Source organism: Staurois parvus, unplaced genomic scaffold, assembly GCF_062004578.1.
Source record: "Staurois parvus isolate SC_StPar_1 unplaced genomic scaffold, SC_StPar_1.0 ptg002753l, whole genome shotgun sequence".
In the NCBI taxonomy this organism is placed as follows: domain Eukaryota; kingdom Metazoa; phylum Chordata; class Amphibia; order Anura; family Ranidae; genus Staurois; species Staurois parvus.
In genome coordinates this window covers 516,080-540,511 of record NW_028320549.1, presented here as the reverse complement: position 1 = coordinate 540,511, position 24,432 = coordinate 516,080, and the positions used below count along the sequence as shown (strand labels likewise).

The 24,432-nt window shown below is 39.0% G+C and overlaps 1 protein-coding gene across 3 annotated transcripts in view; it reads left to right on the top strand.

The window, feature by feature from the left end:
• TUT4 (terminal uridylyl transferase 4) overlaps positions 1-23,291 on the top strand; it is an 84,063-nt gene extending 60,772 nt beyond the window's left edge. For 2 of the 3 annotated variants that reach the window (XM_089666566.1, XM_089666564.1), the window contains 17 exons: positions 1,245-1,395; positions 2,545-2,631; positions 4,133-4,236; positions 6,376-6,433; positions 6,520-6,623; positions 6,927-7,016; positions 8,247-8,360; positions 8,760-8,837; positions 9,573-9,750; positions 9,871-9,918; positions 11,161-11,243; positions 11,974-12,089; positions 14,395-14,552; positions 17,340-17,434; positions 18,994-19,453; positions 21,058-21,219; positions 22,605-23,291. In XM_089666566.1, the coding sequence (XP_089522692.1) occupies positions 1,245-1,395; positions 2,545-2,631; positions 4,133-4,236; positions 6,376-6,433; positions 6,520-6,623; positions 6,927-7,016; positions 8,247-8,360; positions 8,760-8,837; positions 9,573-9,750; positions 9,871-9,918; positions 11,161-11,243; positions 11,974-12,089; positions 14,395-14,552; positions 17,340-17,434; positions 18,994-19,453; positions 21,058-21,219; positions 22,605-22,696 (2,178 nt within the window). In that variant the 3' untranslated portion in view covers positions 22,697-23,291. The remainder of the gene's footprint in view (positions 1-1,244; positions 1,396-2,544; positions 2,632-4,132; positions 4,237-6,375; positions 6,434-6,519; positions 6,624-6,926; positions 7,017-8,246; positions 8,361-8,759; positions 8,838-9,572; positions 9,751-9,870; positions 9,919-11,160; positions 11,244-11,973; positions 12,090-14,394; positions 14,553-17,339; positions 17,435-18,993; positions 19,454-21,057; positions 21,220-22,604) is intronic. The other variant, XM_089666565.1, reaches the window with a different exon arrangement.
• Positions 23,292-24,432: the final 1,141 nt, after the last annotated feature.

The following is a 24,432-nucleotide window of genomic DNA, read 5'->3' as shown; positions in this document are numbered from 1 at the left end:
TGGGTTTTGTGCAGTAATATGTTTTTCATACTAGAATGCTTCCGACTATTTTAATACATAAACTACACTGCATGGATCTCCCGATGACTGATCTTTCTCTGTGGGTTCTTATAATAGAATATCAACCAAAAATCCAGAAAAAACATGATACAAATGTTATAAATTGAGTTGCTGTTCAGTGAGTAAAATAAGTATTTGATCCCCAAGCAAAACATAACTTAGTACCACATGAGCCAGAATTATGGTTGGTTGGTCAAATACTTATTTTACTGACTGAACTACAACTCAATTTATAACATTTGTATCGTGTTTTTTCTGGATGTTTGGTTGATATTCTGTCTTTATCATTTAAAATACACCTAAGATAAAAATTATATAGCCTTCATTTCTTTGTAAGTGGGCAAACTTACAAAATCTGCAGGGGATTAAATAAATATTTTCCCCACTGTATATCTCACCAATATATGTATTTTTTTTTTTACATTTTTTTTTTAACTTTAAAAGTGCTGCAAGTACAGAACATTGTCCTCAGAAATCCTTTGAACTAACTTCTTATAGTAAGCTGACAACGCTACCTCTGCTGCATTGAAACTCCAAGTTAATCTTGGCTGAGTCCTCCCCTATGGCTTGGGCCTAGAGAGCACCTCCCCTTTTACTATGGTGATGAGGAGAGGGGGGTATTTGTAGTAAACTCTTAGAAAATGAAGCAACTACCTTGTGGTGGGGCTCCCCCTGCACTGGAACGGGTAAACACTTTCTTTGCCTAAGGTATCAGTAAAAAGCTCTTATAATGCCTCATTCTTCAGGCAGCTGGCATGCACCTGCTCTCTGTGACACTCAGGCTTGTAGGTGGGTCCTCAGCATCCTTACTTCCATTACTGGACTGGCGGTCTTGCAATGTGATAACATCATGGCTGCAATCGCCAACCAGAGCTTCAGAGAGAAGAGACTGACGTTGACTAGTTGAATAGAAAGATGAGTCTAAGAGAGCGAGGGAATAAGTAAATGTGCTTCTTACCAGTACCATAGGCATTTAACACAGTGTGGGGGATTCACTCAAGGATATATTTACATTTAATTTCCTGGAGTTCAGCTTTAAGGTTTGTAGCAGTGAGGAGGTGGCTTTTGGAAAGAGGGATGAACTATAACTAATGTAGTTCTAAACCTAAATCAGCCTGACCGATAAGATATTTTAAATATTATGGAGACTTTTTAAGCAATGCTTTCCTTTCCTATCCTTACAGCCTCCCACCATAGTCTGCAGCATCTGCAAGCGTGATGGACACTCCAGGGATGACTGTCCTGAAGATTTCAAAAAGATTGATCTGAAACCCCTGCCCCCAATGAACCCCAGATTCCGGGATATACTGGACAGAGTCTGCAAGAGGTGCTATGGTAGGGTGCTTATTGTTACAGTATTACTGGGCTCTAGTTTAACCACAAGGGATAGATGACAGATTATTTTTGAAATGTTATTTCAAGCATCCCTAGAATAGGGTGATTATTCCTTTATTCATATTAGTCTCTTCCTTAAGACAGATTGAACAATATACTGAATTTAGGTGCTAATTTATAAAGTCTTTAGGAGATGGTGGCCATAGTAGTCAGTGTTCTGTAACCTGTACCTATGTGGTACCCGGAATAATGATTGCTAAGAGAAATATTCATTATAACTTGTGTAAGTAAAACATTTGTTGACATAATGTGCTGCCCTAACAAGCATTTATTGAACCATTCCTTTGGTATGTTGTAAGTGACTGTACTCCATTTTAAAGCAGAAAAACACAATTTTTTTTACTGTCAGTAGAAGAGAAAGATTGTGTCTCCAGTTCTTCATCTCCCCTTTGAAGTCTTTACTTAGTGACTGGATTTGTGAGGATTACCGCCATCATGCAACCGCTTTCATTCCTAGTGGGCTGTCCTAAACACCCATTACACGTCTCAGGGAAAAAAAAAAAACACATCTTCACTTTGCACTATGTTGTGCTTGGCCATAGCAAAGGGCATTAAATTTGTTATACTCCCAAGCTCTACACTGCCACTTGACCCCAGCAGCTTTGAGCCACTGCATTTGTGCATCTCGGTGACCTAAAGGCTACTCCTTGCTCACAGCCAGTTTAGAGAAATTAGCTGCAGAGTGAAGATAGAGTGCTGTTTAGAGCTCTAGATTTCTAGAGAACAATGACTTGGGTGGGTGGTGGTATATGTTTAATATGAATGTGGTGTTCAGCTTTGAAAAGACTCTGTCACCAAACTAACCACTGCAGGTGCAGAAAAATCAAGTGTTTTAGATGCTCACTTGCAGTGTTTTTCCATTCAGTAATTTTTTTATTCATTTTCAATGTGTCTTTGAGCTTGCTAGAAAATGTGGCTACTCCAGAAGAAGTGAGCAAAGGTACCAGCAGGTATCTTTAAGTACCTCCTGTTTGGTAAAAAATTTTTCATTTAAAATGGAGTACAAGTTATACCTTCAGTTAGAAAGCTAGTAAGTGATGCTTAAGTTGCAATGTTAATTTTTTGCCTTTGCTGTGTTGTTTCTTATAGATGAACTTTCTCCAAGTGCTGTTGAGCAGCATAATCGGGAACAGATCCTTATTTACCTGGAGAGGTTCATCCGCAAAGAATTCAATAGTGAGTATGGTTTTGAAAACTCCTAGAGACCAATCCCATTTGTGCAGGGTAGAACTAGGGTTATGACTATAAATAAAAAAAGCATAAGATAAAAAAGGCCTTATTGTTAATTTCCTTAGCACTGCAACATTTTAAGGCTGACTGCACTGAACGTGGCCAGTTCCACCCAATTGTTGCTGCCATTACAAAGCTAAATGATAACATTGTGTTGTTCTAATATAATTGTGATTACTCCAGCCAATGAAGACAGAAACCTTTAATAATCCTATGTTGCTTAGAAGCTCTGAACTTTGAAAATAATGAGGGTAGATTTTTGTGCTGTAATTGTAGCTATTATTGTACTCTGTAAATCACCTCTTTGACCAAGCCCCGGAGACCACATGCAATCACCAACATTTCTAGAGCACCGGGTTGACTTGAGCCTGATCCCATTTTTGCACGCCTTACACTTCTGAATCAGTTGATAAATACCTTCTCCCATATACGAACACCGGCAGAGGGAAACTCTTATCCACTGGCTTTGAGCGGCATAACCTATGTAGTCTTTATCATTAACTTGACATAAATTATTTGAATATATTGTGTACCTTTTATCAAGATTTATATGTGCTTTTTAAATTACCCTAAACCCACATATAATGTATATTTACATTTCTTTTGCTGTCTAAAATGAACTGATAAAATTAATGGTGCATTTCCCACGGTCCTGCAGCTCTGCTTCCCTCTGCGTATTGGTGCAGGGACAAAGCTGCAGTGTTGGGTGGGATCTGTGTAAAGGCAAAGCTACTGATTGGGTAGGTACTTGGTCTGCCTGCACCAATGCCCTTTTCTGGACCAGTATCCAGAATAACCTTAGAGCCATAGACAGGTACAACCTGTTCTGAGTGGAACCTGTCCTGTTAAACCGCTGCATGGTCTTCGCCACCGTGCTGCAGCTCAGTTTCAGGGTCTTGGCAATATTCTTATAGCCTAAGCCATCTTTATGTAGAGCAACAATTCTTTTTTGTCAGATCCTCAGAGTTCTTTGCCATGAGGTGCCATGTTGAACTTCCAGTGACCACTATGATAGAGTGAGAACGATAACACCAAATTTAACACACCATTAATACCTGAGACCTTGTAACACTAACGAGTCACATGACATCGGGGAGGAAAAATGGCTAATTGGGCCCAATTTGGACATTTTCACTTAGGGATGTACTCACTTTTGTTGCCAGCGGTTTAGACAATAATCGCTGTGTGTTGAGTTATTTTGAGGGGACAGCGAATTTACACTGTTATACAAGCTGTACACTCACTACTTCACATTGTAGCAAAGTGTCATTTCTTCATTGTTGTCACATGAAAAGATATAATAAAATATTTACAAAAATGTGAGGGGTGGACTCACTTCTGTGAGATACTGTAAGAATTGCACCACTGGTGTAGACAGCAGCAGGTTAGACAGCAGCAGAGAATGTAAAAGAAATATACTGACTTTTCATTTGTATGTTCCAAATAGGTAATGCCAGGCTGTGCTTGTTTGGTTCCTCTAAGAATGGATTTGGATTTCGTGATAGTGATCTTGACATCTGTATGACCCTTGAAGGCCACGAGAATGCTGAAGTAAGAATTTTTTATGTTTTTCACAAAAAATAAAACGGGAACTAAAACTCTGCACCCTCCCTAAACCCCACCCCGGTCTCTGCTTTTTCAACTTCTGTGGATGATGTATTTTTTACATACAAACACAGCTCAGGCCTACAGAATCTAAAAATATTCTACATCTAATTAATTGAACAGTTTATCAAATAAATTTGCTAAATGTGCTCAAATCCACAAATAAACCTAAAGCACGTCAGCAAATGCATGGGCAATAAAGAAATATATTGTACTGTGTCTTTTAGAAGCATCAACAATGTGCACCAATCACAATGGCCACAGTGTTCACAGTCCAAGCATATGTTCACTTCTTGTGACCATAAAAAGTGAATGAATAATTCCCACTTTCAGTATTGCATCCGTGCTTCACCTCTCTCTCAAGTAACTCAGCAAAAAATATGTGACCGCCTATATTTAAATAAGTAGGTCAATGCTTGTGTAATTTTTCTCCAGTGGCTTTCCCAGGTCTCCCATGTCTTCCTCCGATCAGGTGATTCTTCCTCTATGTACGTGATTCCCAGCATCCAGAGCAGACGATTTGCTGCTGCACCATAATTAACTACTACTTCTTATAGATTACCAGCAACTAGGCAGTTGCCTAGGGAGCAGCCCAGTCCAATAAAGAGGCCTACTACAAGCTCTACAAATTTGAGCAGTTTGTGAAAGAGCCGACTGTGCTCACAATACAGAAGAGGCAAGAATCTCCACAATAGGATATCTGGATTTGTTTTGGAGAAATGTGGCCTGATGGCAGATCGTGGAAAAAGAAGTTAATTATGGTGCAGCGAGTGGGCTGCCCTGGCTACTGGGAATCATCTACACAGGTTACCTGTTATGATTGGAGGAGGACCTGGGAGAGCCATTGGTAAAAAATTAGGCAAGCTTTGGCCTACTTATTTAAATATAAGATGTCAAATATTTTTGATAACTGAGCACTTGAGAGGAGAGAGGTGAGGCATGGGTGCAACACTGAAAAGTGGAAACTATTCATTCACTTTTTATGGTCACAAGAAGTGAAGATATGCTTGGACTGTGGACATTGTGATTGGTGCACTGTGTTCATGCTTTTAAAGGCATAGTACAATATATTTCTTTATTGCACATGCATTGTTTGGCTGATTTAAGTATACTCTATGGATTATTACCTTTCACTCCCCATGCAGCCAGTGCAGCAATCCTGGGATTTGAAAGCTGTGGTCTTCTGCCGTTCTTTCATTAGGAAAGCTGGGACAGATCAGAAAGATTCTGGTTGGTCATTGCAGGCAATCGCTTTGACCAGTCAGAATTACTCTGATCCATTCCGGTATTTCTAAAGAAAGGAGAAGAAGATGGCAGACCACTGCATTAGCTGCGTGGGCATTGAAAGCTAATCATCCATGTAGCTAAGTGCAACGTGATCAGGAAGGTGGAGTAGGTAATGTTAGTTTACCTTCTAACCTACAGGGTCCATTTTGGGTGCTCACATCTTAAGTGGTTATACCAGGCTTAGAGCTAGGTTTCCTTTATTAGATACTTGCTGTGTGAACAAGATGAGCATATAACCTGGCACATCTCCCTTTATAATAATGACTTGTGATGTTTTTATTAGAGTTACTCTAAAATGTTCAGATACTCCTTAAAAGTACAATAGACTTATTCAAAAAGATATAAAACACAGTGCACGTAAGTAATCCATTCAGGTCTGTGGAAATGTGTTATATAATACATAAAGAAAAAAAGCCTATTGTTTCAATCATGACGTGTTATAGATCTATGGTACATTTTATTGAGAAATAAAAACATTAAAAAGAAATGTACAATATGCTGTCAATGTTTTAGGGTATTTTGGAAGACTGATATGGAGCACTACCTCCTGAACAATTGAATCTCCCTTTTGTATGTATTAAAGAGAACAAGCTACAATTAGGCCTGGGCCTACCCTTTCCTCCTTCACAGTGTTATGTCATTAATACATTTTTGGTGCTATTTAAGTCAAAAAGCTTCTTATTTGCTTTAGTCTATTTCTTTGCCTTTGTATGACATAACTTGTGATTAGTACATTTTTTTATTTTATTTTTGGCCAATGTGTTCATTTTAGTATTAATGTTATTTTTCTTCTTTTAGAAACTAAATTGTAAGGAAATAATTGAAGGTTTGGCAAAAATTCTTAAAAGACACCCAGGTAATGTATGAGAAAAGTTGTTTGCTATTTATAACCGTTTCTTATTCTCTCAGAATATAAATAGAATCTAATTTATGCTTGTTCAGGCTTAAAGAACATTTTGCCAATAACAACAGCCAAAGTCCCCATTGTGAAGTTTGAACACCGAGAAAGTGGTGTAGAGGGAGACATCAGCCTGTACAACACACTGGTAAGTGGAAGAACATGTCATGTCTCAGATGCTTGGCTGTCATGATAACACTCATATTCTGTCACCACCCAGAAAAAGCATGCAGATCAGGACTTCTGACTTTTTCTCATTTTGCCCTGATCTTCATACTTGTCCTGCTCAGCGACTTCTAAAGTAGTAGGTCAGCATAATGACCAGACAACTAATATTTACAGGAGGAGGTCAGCAGTGGCAGCCTCCATAAATTTCTTATATGATATCATAGGTTAGTTTAAAAGTGAAGTTGCAGTTTCTTTGCTGAAATTGAGTGTCTGTTATGTTTAGGCTCAGCACAACACCAGGATGCTGGCGACATATGCTGCCATCGACCCTCGAGTAAAATATCTGGGATATGCTGTAAAGTTTTTTGCCAAGGTAATTCATATGCTTTATCAACAAACTGATGAGTTCTAGTGTATGAAATGTTATACGTTTTCCCCAAATAGCAATTAAATCTGTATATTGTCAAAGTAATTTGTAGAGAGCGCCGATTTTGAATTGCCATTACCTTGTTTATCATATTATATTATTGTTTTTCATATGACTTTTTACAATCTTACTTTCCATATTTATGTTATTGATCGATGAACCATTCTCATCACTGATCTGCCTGCTTAAAGAGCATCTGTCACTTTGCTCATTCTGGGCATTCACTGCCCATATACTTTTATCCTTTAATAGCAGGGGAGCACAAGGAAGGGAAGTATTGAATTATAAAGTGACAGATGCCCTTTAAAAAATGTGAAGGCCAACTCATAGACTTTACCTCTCATGTCACATTACAGTTACAGTTTAGTGATTTTTTTTTTTTTTAGTGAGGAAATATTTAAAGCATTTATTGAATATTTTACAATGACTTTTATATATTTATTTTGCATGCGCGTCCATATTTTTGTTACAGGGTTAAATATAGGTATTTGTAGATTGGTTACGTTGTGTGATAGGTTGTGAATCACAGCAAGTTAGGAAAAAGAACCTGCCCTCATATACATATATTACAAAATAAACATACAAAACATATCAAAACAAATAACATAGGGTGGTTGTTTATATCAAGCTTTTACGTAGTTAGCTAAATTTTAAACAATATTGTAATATTTTGGTTGAAAAGTTTAGTTACCCACCAGCCTTCTAGGAGTCAGCAAGTTAAGGAGCCAAGCAATACCTGATTCTGTCAACAAAAAGTTGTGGATTAGATAATCCAGTTAGATGTGGATTAGATAATCCAGTGCCCTTCTGCACCAGCTACTATTTTAAGTGATCTGTTATAACAGAAGTGCTGCTTCACAGGAATTAAAAAAGCATAAAAGAAAAATATTAAAAATGCACCATACCCTTTGACCCAATATCCCAATGGTCCCAATGAACCAATACTGCTTGATTTGTACTACCAGAAGGTTAGGCTATGGAAGAGTTGTATGACAGGCCTGCCTCATTTTAGTAACTTAGAACAGCACTGTGATGCCATACTTTTCTACAGCTTAACCAGCTTAGATATACCACATACAAGAGGGGAAGAGTGCATTTCCACTTTAATAGGAACCGAGCGCAGGATTCTGATAAATATAGATGTTCTTCTTACTAGTCTCTGTGTTATTTTATCAGCGCTGTGATATTGGGGATGCGTCAAGAGGAAGTCTGTCTTCTTATGCCTACATCCTGATGGTCCTTTATTTCTTACAACAGAGAAACCCACCCGTCATACCGGTGCTACAAGAGGTAGGAGAGATGTCTTTTTTTAATCAGATGTATTTTTATTAAGGTTTTGATATGGTTCGCAGTAAAGAAACTATAAATTTTTGCTGGTAGGACTCCATATATTTGCAGCAGTACAGATATACATTCCCTGCAAGCATTTACCAGCCTGCTATCTCTAAAAGAGAAGTGCAGTACATAATAAATATTAAATATCTGCAATATAACATCTAAACAATGATTAAAAAAATATATTGCATTCTAGTCTTACCATGGTTAAGTATCCAAATATCCTATTATATAATAGAGAGTAAGGGGAATAATATGATGATTAGATTAGGATCTCTGCTCAATAGGCCAAAAGGGCATTTCCGCTATAAAGAAAAAAAAAAGGTTTAATCAAGATCTTTCTTTAATACGTAGATATATGATGGGCAAGTTATTCCTCGGAGGATGGTGGATGGTTGGAACGCTTTCTTCTTTGATAACACAGAGGAATTAGTGAGTACTGCATTAAATTATGGAATAAAGTGAATTATTAGATATTATCCAAATTATCTAGTTAATTTATAGTGTGATAGAGTTGTTCTGATAAATATATTGAGCAGGCAGATCTTGTAGGCTTCAACAATACAGAATAGGTCTACTTGAATGTGACAAACTACTACTATCTATACCATGACTTGGATAAGTGAGTCGTATTTTATTATTTTATCTTAAATTACTCCAGTGGGGGCACAGCAGCATAATTCAGGGGAAACTTTATACTAGCCTTACTCAACCTTTTTAACACAAAGATACCCTTGAAATAACTTTTCAGTCTCAGGGAACCTCTGCTAATAATTACTATATCTACTATATCTATCAAAGAATGCTCATTACTCTTGAGACCAGTAGGAAGAATCCATCCATTACAGATGGCTAAAAAGATCATTGGTGTCAGTGGTTGCTTATCTGAGAAGTAAAAATTGCTCAAGGAACCGCTAGCAACCTCTGAAGGAATCCTGATTGAGAGAGGCTGCTTTAGACCATTTGTGAGGTCTCTGTTAATATGTACAAATTGTTGTGAAAGGAAATCTCCCTAGTTGGGATGCAGACAGTCAGGGAATTGACAGGTTTTCATGCTTCCTTTTTCTAATCAGACAGAGGTTCTTATCCATTCTAATTCTAACCAAGACCTAAATTATTAATTTTGACTGTAATTGCACTTTCATATTGGAGTATGTTGTCTTACAGAGATGCCGGTTTCCATTCCTGGGGAAGAATACTGAGTCAGTTGGAGAACTTTGGCTCGGATTTCTTAGGTTCTACACAGAAGAATTTGATTTTAAGGAATATGTTATCAGTATCAGACAGAAAAAATTGCTAACCACATTTGAAAAGCAGTGGACGTCTAAATGCATTGCTATAGAAGGTGTGTGTGTAACTGTGCTTACCTTTATATATTAGTGACAAATGTGTACTATTCTGTGGAACTGATTATAGCATTCCTGAATACCAGAGTAACTTCCATGCCTTTCTCTTACTCGTCTAGATCCCTTTGACCTCAATCATAATCTTGGAGCTGGAGTCTCTAGAAAAAGTACGTATGTTCCTAAAAATATGTGGTCTCCTCAATTTAATTGTGAACTACATATACTCATTAAATAATGTACTATGAAATGCATCAAAAAATGTGCCCTTAAAATCCAAAAATGTGAATACATACATAAAAGAAAAATGCCAATAGGAAAGTGCTCTCAAGTTCATTAAAGTGTCTAACATCAAAAAACAAAGTGTCCAATAACAGAAGTCAGAGTGCCACGTGCTACAATAAAGTGCATGAATCTTCCTCTGTAATAAAACATAAATCTTCATCCTTGTGCAACTGCCCCCTATGCACTCTAGCAACTCACCAGAGTTAATGATAAAGCTGGCTCATAAACAGGTGCATGTCAGTAAATTAGAATCTCATCAAAAACTTAATTTATTTCAGTAATTTAATTTAAAAAGTTAAACATATATTATATAGATTCATTACAGACAGAGTGATATATTTCAAGCATTTCTTTCTTTTAATTTTGATGATTATGGCGTACAGCTAGTGAAAACCCAAAATTCAGTATCTCATAATCTTCAAAATTGAAAGAAAGAAATACTTGAAATATATCACTCCGTGTGTAATAAATCTATATAATATATACGTTTCACTTTTTGAATTGAATTACTGAAATAAATTAACTTTTTGATGATATTCTAATTTATTGAGATGCACCTGTATACAGCTATGACCCAAGATCAGTTCTCTTCCAGCCACTGCAGGATTCCATACACTTATCATCGATTTATTCCTCCATTCTCAGATGTTACCCAATGGAATGTCTTTTTATCTACTATATATGAGCTGCTTTTCATGTTTTGTAGCTTTCTGCATACCTGATTACTGGATGAAAAGGTAATCACATACTGCCAAAAAGGAAGCAGGCACTTCAGCAAAACAATGTCTGTCCTCATAGCATGTGGAAAGGAGGATAGATATTGCTTCGATGAAGTACTTGCTTCTTTTTTTGGCAGTGTATGGCAGTAAGCAAAGAATAAGTGAAGTTTTGTAGATCTTTTTGGAAATAGTCTAGTTGCTCCACAGAGTATATGACTACCTTTCACCAAACATGGGGGGGTGGAGGGGGCTCAACTCTATTTTGCATAAGCCCAGTCCTGACTTGATCACTTGTATTGGTCCTTAGTACAACATTGCAGCAGGTGTGTATGACATGATTGCATTGTACATGAAGACTCCCTGTTTATACAAGCTTCCCCCCCCCCCCCTATATTTTCTTTTTCTTAGTGACTAATTTTATAATGAAGGCATTTATTAATGGAAGGAAGCTTTTTGGGACTCCATTCTACCCACAGCCTGGGCTTGAAGCGGTAAGGCTTAAATGTATTTCTTTATGTCCGAAATTTCTTAATCCTGTATGTGTTGCATGTCAGATGACTAAAGAGACATTTATTGCCTTGAGTCATTGTGAATGGTTGTAGTTGCTTTAGATCTGAACTCCAGGGACAATACATTTCTAGTTAACCATTTAAAAGTCAGCATACATGTCCCACATATGTCTTCATTTTATTCCCTAGTGCCACATAGCACTCATAAAAAAGGTGTCCTCTGTCATGCAGTGTCCTTATTTCCAATGTCCCTGAAAACAGGATAAACAGTCTGCTTCTGCAGATTTAGGTGGATAGGGCTAATGTCATTATGTCAGCGTTGCTGGCATTAGGTGGGGGTCAGAAGTGGGAGCTGGGGCACTGCATACAGACTTTCCCCACCATGCATCTTCTCTGCCTAGTTCTGCCTTCTGCCACTTTGCTGAATTATTCTCCGCCCACCTTTCTCCCCGTGGACCCGTTTTCCTGGCTTGCATGATCATTTGTGCCCTGTGATGATGTCATCAGAAGACGAGCAACTGCACAATGCAGGGACAAGGACACTAGAACCTTTATTATGTAGTGGAAAAAAACACATTCATTGCATCTTTTATATTTTCTATACTGTTCTCTCTTGGACAGAAGTTGGTTCTCTCTGACTACCCAAATATTGTGGTACGTACGTTATTACTTTTCTAAAAAATTAATACTCAATAAATCTTGCTGTCCACAGGAATATTTCTTCGATTCCAAAGTCCTAACAGATGGGGAGCTGGCTCCTAATGACAGATGCTGTCGAGTGTGTGGAAAGATTGGTCATTACATGAAGGACTGCCCTAAACGAAGGAGGTATGAGGATTTTTCAGTGTTAATTGTTGACTACTATATCACTATAGCTTATTGCAGTGGCCTCCAAATTGCAGCCTGTGGGCCAGACGTGGCTTTTTGCTTGCTTCTATCCAGCCTTTGGGGCGCTATTCCTCCCACAGACATCAACGATGGAACACTATTCCTCTCACTGGCACGAATGATGGGGGCACTATTCCTCGCACTGACACCAAGAATGCAACACTATTCCTCTCACTGACACCAACAATATGGCACTATTCCTCCTACTGACACCAGTGATGGGGCACTATTCTTCTCATTGACACCAATGAAGGGGCACTATTCCTCCCACTGACATCACGATGGAGTACTATTCCTCCCACTGACATCAATGATGGGGTACTATTCCTCCCACTGACACCAATGATCAGGCACTATTCCACCCACTGACACCAACGATGGGGCACTATTCCTCCCACTGACACCAATGTTGGGGAGCTATTCCTCCCACTGACACCACCGATGGGGCACTATTTCTTCCACTAAAACCAAGATGGGTCATTGTTTACTCCTGATGCAGGGACATTTTCTAATTCCACTGGCCAGTAAACTGTCCCTTTGTTTAGAAAGATCAGAGACCCTTGTTCTGTTGTAAGGGTCCTTTCAGATGAGCATTCAGATTGGATCCACCTGTCAGTTTTTCAGTGCGTATAAATGGAAATTCAATATTAGTCTATGAGCTACCTCCTAACAGGGTTGCCAACCTTCTGTACTTTTACAGACAGTAAAAAACAACCCTTTTTTATTCTGTCCATAGATGTCAGGAGAACTGTCTGTAAAAATCTGAATTCAGTTGGCACAGAGCTGTGAAATGCAGTGCTGGATGATGTCATTATGATGTCATTCTTGGTCAGCATAAGGAAGAAAGGATCTTTGCAATCACATGATCTGCTTCCTTAGGCAGCCCATAGGTAATTCTCTTTATTTGAAAAAATCTGACAAGTCAATTGTACAGACGTTGATCAGTAGATCAACTTCTGTCCAGCCTCCCTACACATACGTGGATCGAAAGTCGAAGTGTGGCATATATGGTGGAATGGAATCTTTTGTGGATGAGCACATGTTTCTTCACATTGGCAAATAGGAGGACTTTTGTGATTTATTTATTTTTTGTGGTAGTTTTGTGGCGTGGTATTTCATTCTATTATTTATATTTTAGTCATTCACTTCTGTGCACTTTGATATAATGATGTTTGGATTAGCACAGCACTTGTTCTTGCGCTTATTTATATGATACAGTATATCTAGTATTGTGTAAACTGCATTTCTTTTTTTAAGTTTATTTTGACCATAAGCACCTTTTTAATTGGAGTTTTAATTAAAAAATTGTGGAGCAGCTTTTTGCAGACAGCTCTTTGTTACTATCAGGGGCTGTGGGGTAGAGCAGGTAGCAATCCATATGAGTACAGGGCCTTACAGCCACCCAAAGTGGAGAAGTGGTGGTATCCTGGCATGCCATTGTAGGCATTTCCACAAGGGCCTGCTAGGATACCGCCACTTCTTCCCTCCAGACGGCTGTAAGGAAGCCGCATCCACCACTCTGCAGTGCGCCTGCATAGACTGCAACCCATTCAATCTCACAGCCTCTGCTGGCCACAGGGAGCTGTCATTTACATCAGCGGTATGGACTGCTGCCGCTCTGAAAAGTTATCCATTTTCGGATCCATTTTTAGAAGCATTTGACAGGTGGTGAGGAGGCAATGTGTTGCCTCCTCATTGCCTGATTTAATCCTCTAAATACCAATGCAATGTACATGGTTGCAGACCATTTGCAGTGTGCCCCATTCACTTGAATGGGTTGTGTTCAGCAGGCGGTAGTGTCTTCTGACTGTGAAATGGGGTAAATTTGTACTGTGATCTTGATGCTTTGCAGTTTGTGTGTACTCACAGCCGATAACTTTGCACCCTAAGGAGGAGCAGTTGGGGAGTGGTCAAAATGCGGCTTACCTTCCCCCAACAAGTGTTAACTAAGCCTCCTGCAGGTAACTGCACCACATATTGGATTCTTCAATACCTGTGTTGTAAGTGACACTGAAAAGTTCTGAGCTTATATGCTAAATGCAATATCTTTTTTTTAAGTCACTAGGCCTGTGACATACTGTATTTCTCTGTACTCATTTGACTGGGGACTGCACCTGTCAATTTGAACATAGAGATGCATGGCCTCCCCTACAATTCTGCAATACAAAACTTTTTCTGGGAGCTAAATTCATAACTACAGTATATATATTTATATGAATAGTAATTTTCAGTATTCTGTTCTTAGGCTAAAAAAGAAAGAAAATGAGAAGGATGATGACAAAGACATTAAGGAGGAGGAGAGGGAACTGAGAGAAAAGAGGTGCTTTACCTGTGGCGATATTGGACATGTGCGCAGGGACTGTCCTGAAAACAACACTGCCAGACAGAAGAACAGTATTCTAGGTAATTTTCTGAAAACCTAACACTACACAACATGAAGTATTGAAGTTGACAGGGCAGAGTGATTTCATCTGTGTATTAGGCTGTTTGTCTGGAGTTCTGCTTTAAGAACACGAGTTACATTTCTAACATAGAATGAATACATAGCCAGGTGTGGAATAATTTATTTTTGGGGCTTTTTTAAGGTGTTGGATCATGGTAATATAAATATGCAGCTACATTATAGAAAAAAAAAATTATTTTTTTTTGCCAATTTAGGCCAGTTTTCTTTTTTAATATTAATAATAATAATAATAATAATAATAATAATAATAATAAAAATAAAAGAATGTGTTGATTAACATTTACCAGTTAATGGAGGCACAATTTATTCTGAAAAAACAAGGTATAATTTACCTGGATACACTGTAGTTACATGTATTTACAATGATATGCCCAATTCTAACTAACACATGCTGAAAATTTAAAACTGCATTCAGGCTTTAAGATTTGTGTTGCCATCAGATAATAAGGGGTTAAGATAGAAAACACCATGAGATTAAAAGAAATTCTAGAGCATGTTTCACAGCTGTAATCACTGCATTTCTCAGATATAATTGCAAGGTCTCCCTCCAGATTGGTCTTCCTTGAGTTTGTTTACAATAAGGAGGCTGGGGGTAGTTTTGAAGGGTAATGTAACAATGGAGTTGTGTCTGGCGGCCATGTTGTTCAGGAATCATAGGTCAGCCATGACGGTTTTGGCGAACAGGGGCAGCAGAGAAATCCTAGAAGTGCAACCCACAGCCTTTAAACTTAAGTCACATTTCTGCATGGGTCTGGAGCCTGTTATTTCAACTTAGGGACAGAAGACACCTGTTCACAGGCTTTTACCAGAACTCTAAATATCTAATTGAGGTCCTGGGTCTCACAGGGTCTGCTAGCCATAAACATCTACAGATTATTACTTCCCTTTGTGGGGGGAATTGGGATTGACCCATCATAAAACAATCACTGAATTCTTCAGTTATGTTACCCATATTTTGTAGGTCAATCAAACCCATTAGGAATACACAGCTTGCCGTAAAATGTCATACCCAGTGCTAATGGATATTGTAAAGCCAGTCAGGCCTGCAGCAACCTTTCAGAGACCTCTGCCTCACTCACAATTTCAAAAAAATCAACACACAATTCATAAAATCAGACAGGACCAAGACACTTTAATATTAAGTATATATTTGAATGCAGAATATCATACTGAACAAATCAAGGTTATACATGACTAAGCTATAGTAAACAGAAGGTGAGATAGCTGTCTCCTACCTCCTGGGTGACTGGCCTATCCGAGAGACCCCATGTTTAATACCTTTTTTCATTAAATATTTTATTTGCACCATTTTTATCTTTTCATTATTAAGCTATATTTTGAAAAGTGTTAAAACTGTCTCTAATGTAAAACATAAAGAATTCCTGTCTTTCAAGGAGTGCTACTGTAGTGTAAATCTTTGGATAGACTTGTCTATGGTAACAGTATGTGTTACAGACATTATTCTAAAGTCATGGGTACTATTGCTAATTTTGTGAGCATTTTACTATTTTTTGATAAAGTAGTTGGTGGCAGTCTGAAGAGTTAATTGCTTAGTCAAGTAAACCCAGTGACAATCACTCTGTTGGCACTCAGATTGCGGTCCCGTAAGCTGGGAAATCTTAGTGCCGGTTGAGGCTAAGAGTGTCATTGTTGTGAATCAATGACAGGCACGGTGTGAGGTTGATCAGCCATTTGGCACCAAATAGTGAAGGTGACAGTGGTCTGGCCCATGGTTGTTACAGGTATCTCTGCGTTTTTTGCTTTCTGTATGCATTAACTATCTTGTTCTAATGAACCTTAGTTTAAGATAATCAGTCCCAGCAGTCACCTTTAACTGGTTTAACTTGCATAAAATAAAATGTGACAAGTTGTTATTGGTTACTACAGTTTGCACTTTAATATTTAGTATATGTAACATTAGAGAAGGCCCTCAAAGACTGCAAACATATTACAGGACATGTTAGTTATATTGTGTCTATCACACACCTTGCGGGCTTGCCCACAGTTCAGGGTGTTGTAGTGAACTGGCGGATGGTATCACCATACAATCATAGAAAAATAAAGATCTCTGCAAACTCTGCGACCATGTCCTGTAATTTGAAAATCGGGATATTCACCAGTACACCTAGATTTAGTGATAATATTGTCCTTTATTTAAATAAAACAGGCATCACAAGCTGATGTTTCAGGACCTCACAGCATCCATTTTTCAAGGCAGAGGAGAGGATATAAAAATATTGTAAAATTAGCTTTGTCATATATTGAAACATACCCTGGATCACTCCCCATTTGCCTCATGAAGGGATCCCTATTTTCATAATACAGGACATGGTCACAGAGTATGAAGAGATCTTTATTTTTCTATGATTATATGAGTGCTGACATGCTACATGGATGATTGGAAACTGGAGGCATGTTGCAGGAGACATTCAAAAAGTCCATAAATAGTACACAATACTGATGTAAGATACTATTCACAGCTGGACTCCCCAGTTATCCGCTCCGAATTAAGGAAGCTGGAGAACACTGGCTTTGTAATTACCATAACAGTTGGTTAGAACAGTAAGTTCTGGTTTGGGATCTCTTACCACTGACATCTCCTAGGGATATGAAAAACCAGCATGCGATCCAGCTTTCCAACAATTTTGCCAAGCCATATAGGATATTGGCTTGTAATATAGTGCCCATGTGCCCATGTTGTTGGTTGAACTATTTATCTCTTTTAGCTTCTCAGATCCTTAGCCGCATTGTTCCTCCGCAAGTAATCAACCCTTTACAACAGCTGGAGCGTCCAACACGCACAAGACAGGCTTCAGAATCGGTAAGTGTAAAAGAGTCTACTTTGGAGAATAAATGGCATGGCTGTTACTGGGTTAGCTAGGAATTTTCTGTTACCATGCAGTACCTGTTTGGAGGGGCATAGACGGATGGGAGGTAACGTAAATTTGGGACCCTTACTTTCTGTGAGGAAGCAGTGATCTAACTGCAGAGTTCCCACACACCCCCTACTGAGTTAGGAAATCAGCTGTGAACATGAGCCTTCTTGATTGCAGAGCTACAGGTCTGACTCGGTAGAGAAAGTACTGCTTTCACAGAGAAATCAATGGTCCTACTCTGCAGATGCTGGCAGGGAAGTGGTTTTTCTACTCAGGTTGTAGCTTCTTTAGAAAACAGACATTGCACACCTTTTATTTTTAACCACTTCCTGTCTGTTTGTATACAAACAGCCGGACTGGAGCAGTGCAGGGGCGGGTTGCCGTTTGAGAGCACGCAGCACCGCAATCCAGTCCCTGCTGTGTCCGGAGGACACAGTGGAACACCGATCGTTGTACGGGACCTCTGTGTGAGGTCAGAATCGTGACCACTGATTGGCCAATCAGTGACACATGAAGAGTAGTTAGCAAGATGTCACTTCTGACATCATTGCTTACTACGTGTGAAATCTGTGAATGATCACAGAGGTCGCATGGTACAAGGCTATTCACAACAGTCTTGTACCATGTGACAAGCTGTGACCATTCACAGCTCACACAGTATTTCTCAATGGCTGCAAGAATGCAGCCAGAGAGAAGGAGAAATGATTGCTTTTACAGCCTTTATGGGTGTAAAAGCAATCAGTGTAAAAAAAAAAAAATATTCATAACCCATAACAAGTAGTACAGTGTCACTATGGTGACACTGTACTGCTAGGGTGACAGTATGTTAAAAAAAATACTAAAATTAATAATACAAAAAAAAAAAATCTAAAAAATTTTTTTCAAAAATTATACTTTTTGGTTATAAACTAATTCGGGTTTTTTTTTTTTTTTACTAAAAAGATATCTGAATACATTTTGGCCAAGATTTATGAAGAAAGATTATTTATTTGCAAAAACTTTTTTTCTAAATTTTTGGACTTTTTTTTTCATATAGCAAAGAAAATAAAAATCCCAGTGGTGAATAAATACCACCAAAATAAAGTTTTATCTGTCTCAAAAAAAATGCTAAAAAATTCATATGGGTTCAGTGTTGCATGACCGCGCAATTGTCATTCAAAGTGTGATAGCTCTGAAAACTGAAAATTGGACTGGACAGGAAGGGGGTAAAAGTGTCCGGACTTGAAGTGGCTAAGAACCTGGAATGTATTTAATTAAATTAAACTAAAGGTTCAGTTGAGCTTTACATACTTTTTAGTCCAGGTAAGGTTGACTTGAACCTTGCAGTATCTTTATAAGATGGTGTTAATAAATTTGTGTAAGGGTTACACTTTTCAAAAATATATGTATGGCTAGGTCCACTTTAACTGTCTTGTCACCTCTGGGATTAAAATTGTATTTCTAATTTTGTGTTGCGTCTTCCTTTTTGTAATCGGAATCTCATCTTTCATCCTATTCTCCGCAGCCTCAACCATTTCAGCAGAACTCCATAAACCAGTCTCAGCCCCAACAGACAAAACTACAACAGCAAGCGTCTCAAGCATCAAATGCCCATCAGGTTCAGCGGCCAATGTTTACCTTTCCACACTCTCCTCCCACTCACTTCTCTCCTCTGCACAGTCTTGGGCTTCTCCCTTTGCCTCCTCAGATTCCTATTCACAACAACAACTGGCCCATCCATGGCCAGATCATCCGCTCTTCTGGGAACCCCCCTCACTCTAGTGGTGTCCCCTTCCCAACACGATCTGGCAGCAGCAACACCTCAACCTCCAATCAGAGTGCGGTTAGTCTGAATGATCCCAGCATCATTTTTGCCCAGCCTGCTGCCAGGTCTGTGGGTGTTCCCACCTCTATTCACGATGGACACCGGCACAATTCCCAAACTCCCACTTCACTGGTGAGCAATGGAAACGTGGGCGGCACAGGTAAATTTTCACTGTACAACATACATGTGTCATGACTGAGAGCATTGTTATTTTATAGTCAGAATCTTCGTACCCACGGCTGCATATAGGGTCCAGACTTGAGATGAGCTGAATTTCCTGTTTCCACACTGCAGTGTTTCCTTTACATACAGGGGTTAGACAAAAAAATGGAAACGCTACAAGATTCGCAGGTGTGAAAGTGACGACTTGCGTTTTGCGTTGAAAGGGATTTAACATTCCTTTGCTTTCGCTGTGTGATGAGACCGCTAGCTAACTGGCTGGAAGCCTGTGAAGACTGAGCTCTGCAGTCACTTTTGCAGCAGTTGTTTTTTTTATTCCGGATAACAATCCTGCGCAATGTCCTTTTTGTCTCTTTCGGTCAGTTGACCATGTTGACCGCGCGTATGCTTATCAAACGATGTTTTCCTAGAAACCGTATGTGCCATCATGACGTTTGATACTGTACCTTGCGATACGGCAGATAAATTAGCAACATCAATCACAGAGGCACTAGCTAAGCGGCACCAACAATTTGCTCTCTTTGAAGTTCCGTAAGCTCTGACATGACTCTGTATTACTAGCAGCGCTCGCAGTGAATGACAAAAGTGTGGCTTCCCACCTGTTAGCTAGGTGTCTCACCACACAACGAGCAAAAGGGGTTACATCACTTCCGCTTTCAACGTGAAACATGCAGTCACTTTCACACCTGCAAATCTAATAGTGATTCCATTTTTTTGTCTAACCCCTGTATATTTCTATATAGAATTCAGGCTTTTGTTCACTTCAGTTGGGTTTTGCATCCCCATACAAGTCTAAATCAATGCCAAACCCATATGTAACATGTCAAATGCAGGCTGAACATCAACTACAGGTCAAATACACCTAACGGGGAGTTTTCAATTATCTAAAAGTGCCTTAAATTGATGTTATCAATACAAACCCAAAGCGTAGTGACACAGGCGCTCAGGGTGTCATTGATCCTTTATTGGATTCCCCGCAGGAATACACAGAGAATGATTTCCAGATGGAGAACACAATAAAGAATGATATGGCACAATAAAGGATTGTGGGAATGCACACAGGGGCCACTGGCAGCAGTAAAATACTGGTGAGAAATCAAACTGGGTACCACTGTAGCTAGAGTTTAAGCTTTTATTGAGTGCAGTTCTGCTTTAACAACCTGCTTACTTTCCAGATGTTGAATGCTTTGCAGAATCAAATGTTGATTTCTGCTGTATTGTATTTTGTAAATTACACTCTAAATTGTTTAAATTCACCAATCCTTGGCTGGCTGTCCTATAGAAAAATATTCTAGCCTGTTTTCCTGTAGACAAGATTGATAAAGCATTGGTAAGGATTTAAAGTGGCAACAACTCTACTTTTTTAAATACAAATCTAGCATATTTATGTGCTCTTCAGGGGAATGGGGATCATCTGCAGGAAGACCAGAGGCAAGGCTGGTGACTGTCCTTAGCCCTATGCCCACCTTTTTTGGGCCAGGTTTTCAGAGTCCAGTTTTTGTTTTATTGTCATTTAACACATATGTATTGTGTTAGCCTTGTACTGTATATTCTAATTTCTAATTTTCTGCTATTTCTCCTCAGCAGAGCAGGGATTTCAAGGCCAATTTGGTAAACCCCATCGCTGGGAGCGTGGAAATCCTTCTCACTACCCTCTGATTTCAGGACCGTGGTCTTACACCTTACCCCAGAACTTCCTGCAGCAGACACCTGCTGGCTTTCATTCCAAGAACTACTTTCCTCCAGGTAATGCCAACTCTAAACCCTACACAAACGATTTCTTTTTTTTTAAGGGAAACATACGGTATTGTCTTAAAGGATCAGTTCATCTTTGGGAACATGCTACATGTTCCTGCAGCTGCTCATTGGATCTGAGCGCCTGATGTGACAGCAGTACAGGGAGAAGTTCCCCGTACTAACTGTCACTTTTTGAAAAGAATGTGGCTGTACAGGGGCCGTCATTCACTCCACACAGACACGTCATTCATTCACAGAGTTCTGTGAATGAATGAACTACAAGTACCAACATCCTTTGCGGCTGTCGGCTTGTAGTTCTCCATGAACTACCACGGCACTGTTGAGCACTGTGGTAGTTCATTGATTCTTCCTGTCAGTGTGAAAATGCCTGCCCGTACTACATATGAGCAGACAGATTACACAGACAATCTGCAGGAGTCCTGCTTGGCACCAGTGATCTGCTGGTCGCTGGTGCAATGGTTTCCAAACTCCTTAAAAAAAAAAAAAGTAAATGCACATTTTTTTTACCTGCAAAAAAATGTGCATTTATTATTTTTTTTAAAAAAAAGGTGAACTTAGCCTTTAATTTTATTTTGATTAGAACAGGCAAGCAGGGAGGGGGAAGAGCTCTGTAACCTAACCAGCAAAGTTGATCAGAATAGAAGGGGATAGGAAAAATGATTACTGCTGGCTGTAAGTGATGATGCTGAATATTCTCATGCAATGTTTTGACATTTACCTACCAAAAAATGACTTCCTGGCCTAAGCGTATCAAGAGTAAGTGGCAGAGACATTCTGTATGTCTTGCTGCCAGACATTGAAGAAGGTGCTTGTTTCTTGACACCTCTTGTATAGTACAAACCAAGAGCATGCTTAGGGCATCATGTTTATTTCTATTTGCAACAGTGTGAGAAGGCGACTCCTAGTATCTGCCTGACTCACATCTCGCATAGACTAGAGCCTAAATCTCATGGAGCCCTCATGTAGCTGTGCAGTATGCTCAAATGATACCTGTCCCTGGTTTCTTGTCCCTCTTACCCCACAGATACAGAAAGCGAGGGCCAAATGTGAACACATACAGTAATAAAAACCAGAAGGAGATTCTAACCTTTCCACATGCTATCCAAAAAAAAGAAGTAGGGTTGTAACAACCAAGAGAAGGCAACCTTAGCAGACTAGCTGGTCTGAAACTAGTAATTCCATCATGCCTGTAGTTGTCAGTCTTGCAGTGCCTCATGCAATTTGAAGTTTTACAAAAGCTGGAGTGCCAAGGTTGCCTACCCATTATAGACAATATAATACCAGTGATTAGTCCTCCAGCCTCGCGGGGGGAGGGGGGGGGGTACAGTGCAGGAAAGGAAAGTGTTGACCCCACTTTTTGTTTTATTTTCCAGCTGCCTCATTGATTCAGAATGGACCGCAGTTCTCAGTCTTATCACAGGGGCACCCACACTTAAACTCCAGCTACATCCAGCAAAAGAAGTGACGCAAAGAAACTTTCCACCTTGATATTTTGGATTTTATTATCTATAACCTTCCCCTGGCTAAAGCTGAGATTACCACCGACCTCATGGGCAGTGGGAACTTTTAATCTGTATTATTTGTAAATACATCGGCTTTAGTTTTACTGAAATCATTCCTTTGAGTGATGCTAATTTCTTTTATTTCATTGCCCCATTTTGAGGGGAGCTTTATGTTCTATTATGGGAAAATATTAAACAAAAGAGAGCTTTTTTATTGAAATTAAGTTCCTTATTTTCTCTGTTCATAAACTGGCTGCTTTTGAGCTCTCTATAAATGTATATATTTTAGTTACCAAAAGAGGATTTAAAATAAAAAAAGAATGTAATTTTTTTACAAGTCTTTTATTATTTGGGTCTGATGCAGGTGCCAAAAAACTTTTAAATCTGAAGTCTTGTCTTATTTTGGTACCAACAAAAAGACCATTTTATCAAATTCTTTGTCCCATGAAGTGTAAAAATTTTTTTTTTAATTATGAAAAAAATCTGAGCTGCAAATTTTAATTATTTCCTAAATTGGTTTCTTCATTTGTAATAAAATTGAGAATACCATTGAACTGGCCAGTTTGTCAAATCGTCTTATCTTATGCTCATTTTTTACAGTTTCGGTTCATGTATATAATTAGTTGGGATTAGTAAGAAAACACTTTTTAATGGTCAGCTCTATAGAGCTTCTTTGTGACAGCAGAAACATCTGGGAAATAGCAATTGCATTTTTTGCTGTTCTTAACTCCTTAATGGATCTAGCGACACTTAATTCCTTTCCACCAACAATATGTATGTAAACATCCCACAGCAAGATGTGTCCTGCTGGGGATAAGTTTAAAGCAGAATTCCGGGCAAAAACTTTTTTATATGTCCTTGATGCTGATTTCCTACTTTCACAGAATGTGTCATCCATCTTCTGGTTCACTCAGTAGTTGCTCTGAAACAGCCTATTCAAACAGACTATTAATTTTCAAATCAAACCATTACTTATCTTTGGTTCCCGGGTTGTAAGACCAATGGCTGTTTTGCCTCCTATTCCCCCAGCCACTGGTCCTTGCACATCCCTTCTGTAGTTCTTTCTCCAGGAAGCAGTGATGTAACTCAGCTCCACCTGCAATGGTGGGCGGACTGAGCCCCTCAGACACATTCAACATGTACATGCCTAGTGTACCCACCCACATTCACTTCAATTCCCTGGGGTTGATGGAAACTGTAGTTTCCTTTTACTGAAAAGAGAAAGGAGAGGATATGATGGAATCCCTGCTGTTACACCTCCTCCTTGCAGAGCAGATGTTGTTATCTTTTAAATTACAGAGATGAGGTCATGAAAATTCAATTATACTTTTTTTTTCAATGGTAAAGATTTTCAAAATTGTATTAGCGGTTTAGTGTTTTGTGTAGGGGGGTGTACCAATGGGTGATTTTTTGCCTATCCCGAGTTCTTCTTTAAAAGCATCAGCCACCAGCCAACATTAAAGAGACATAGCCATGGAAGATTAATGAAGGTTGCCATTACGGAACCCTTTTTTGAAAATGCTAGCTCCCTGGCTGTCATTCTGATGCTTTGACCTCATTGATTGAAGCTACATGGGAGACCTTCATGTACGAAGGTTACATAGTCATATAAATAAAGAAAAACACACACACAAATAGAAAACCTCCATATACACTATCCAATATCCACAGTTTATCCAGAGGAAGACAAAAAAAAAGC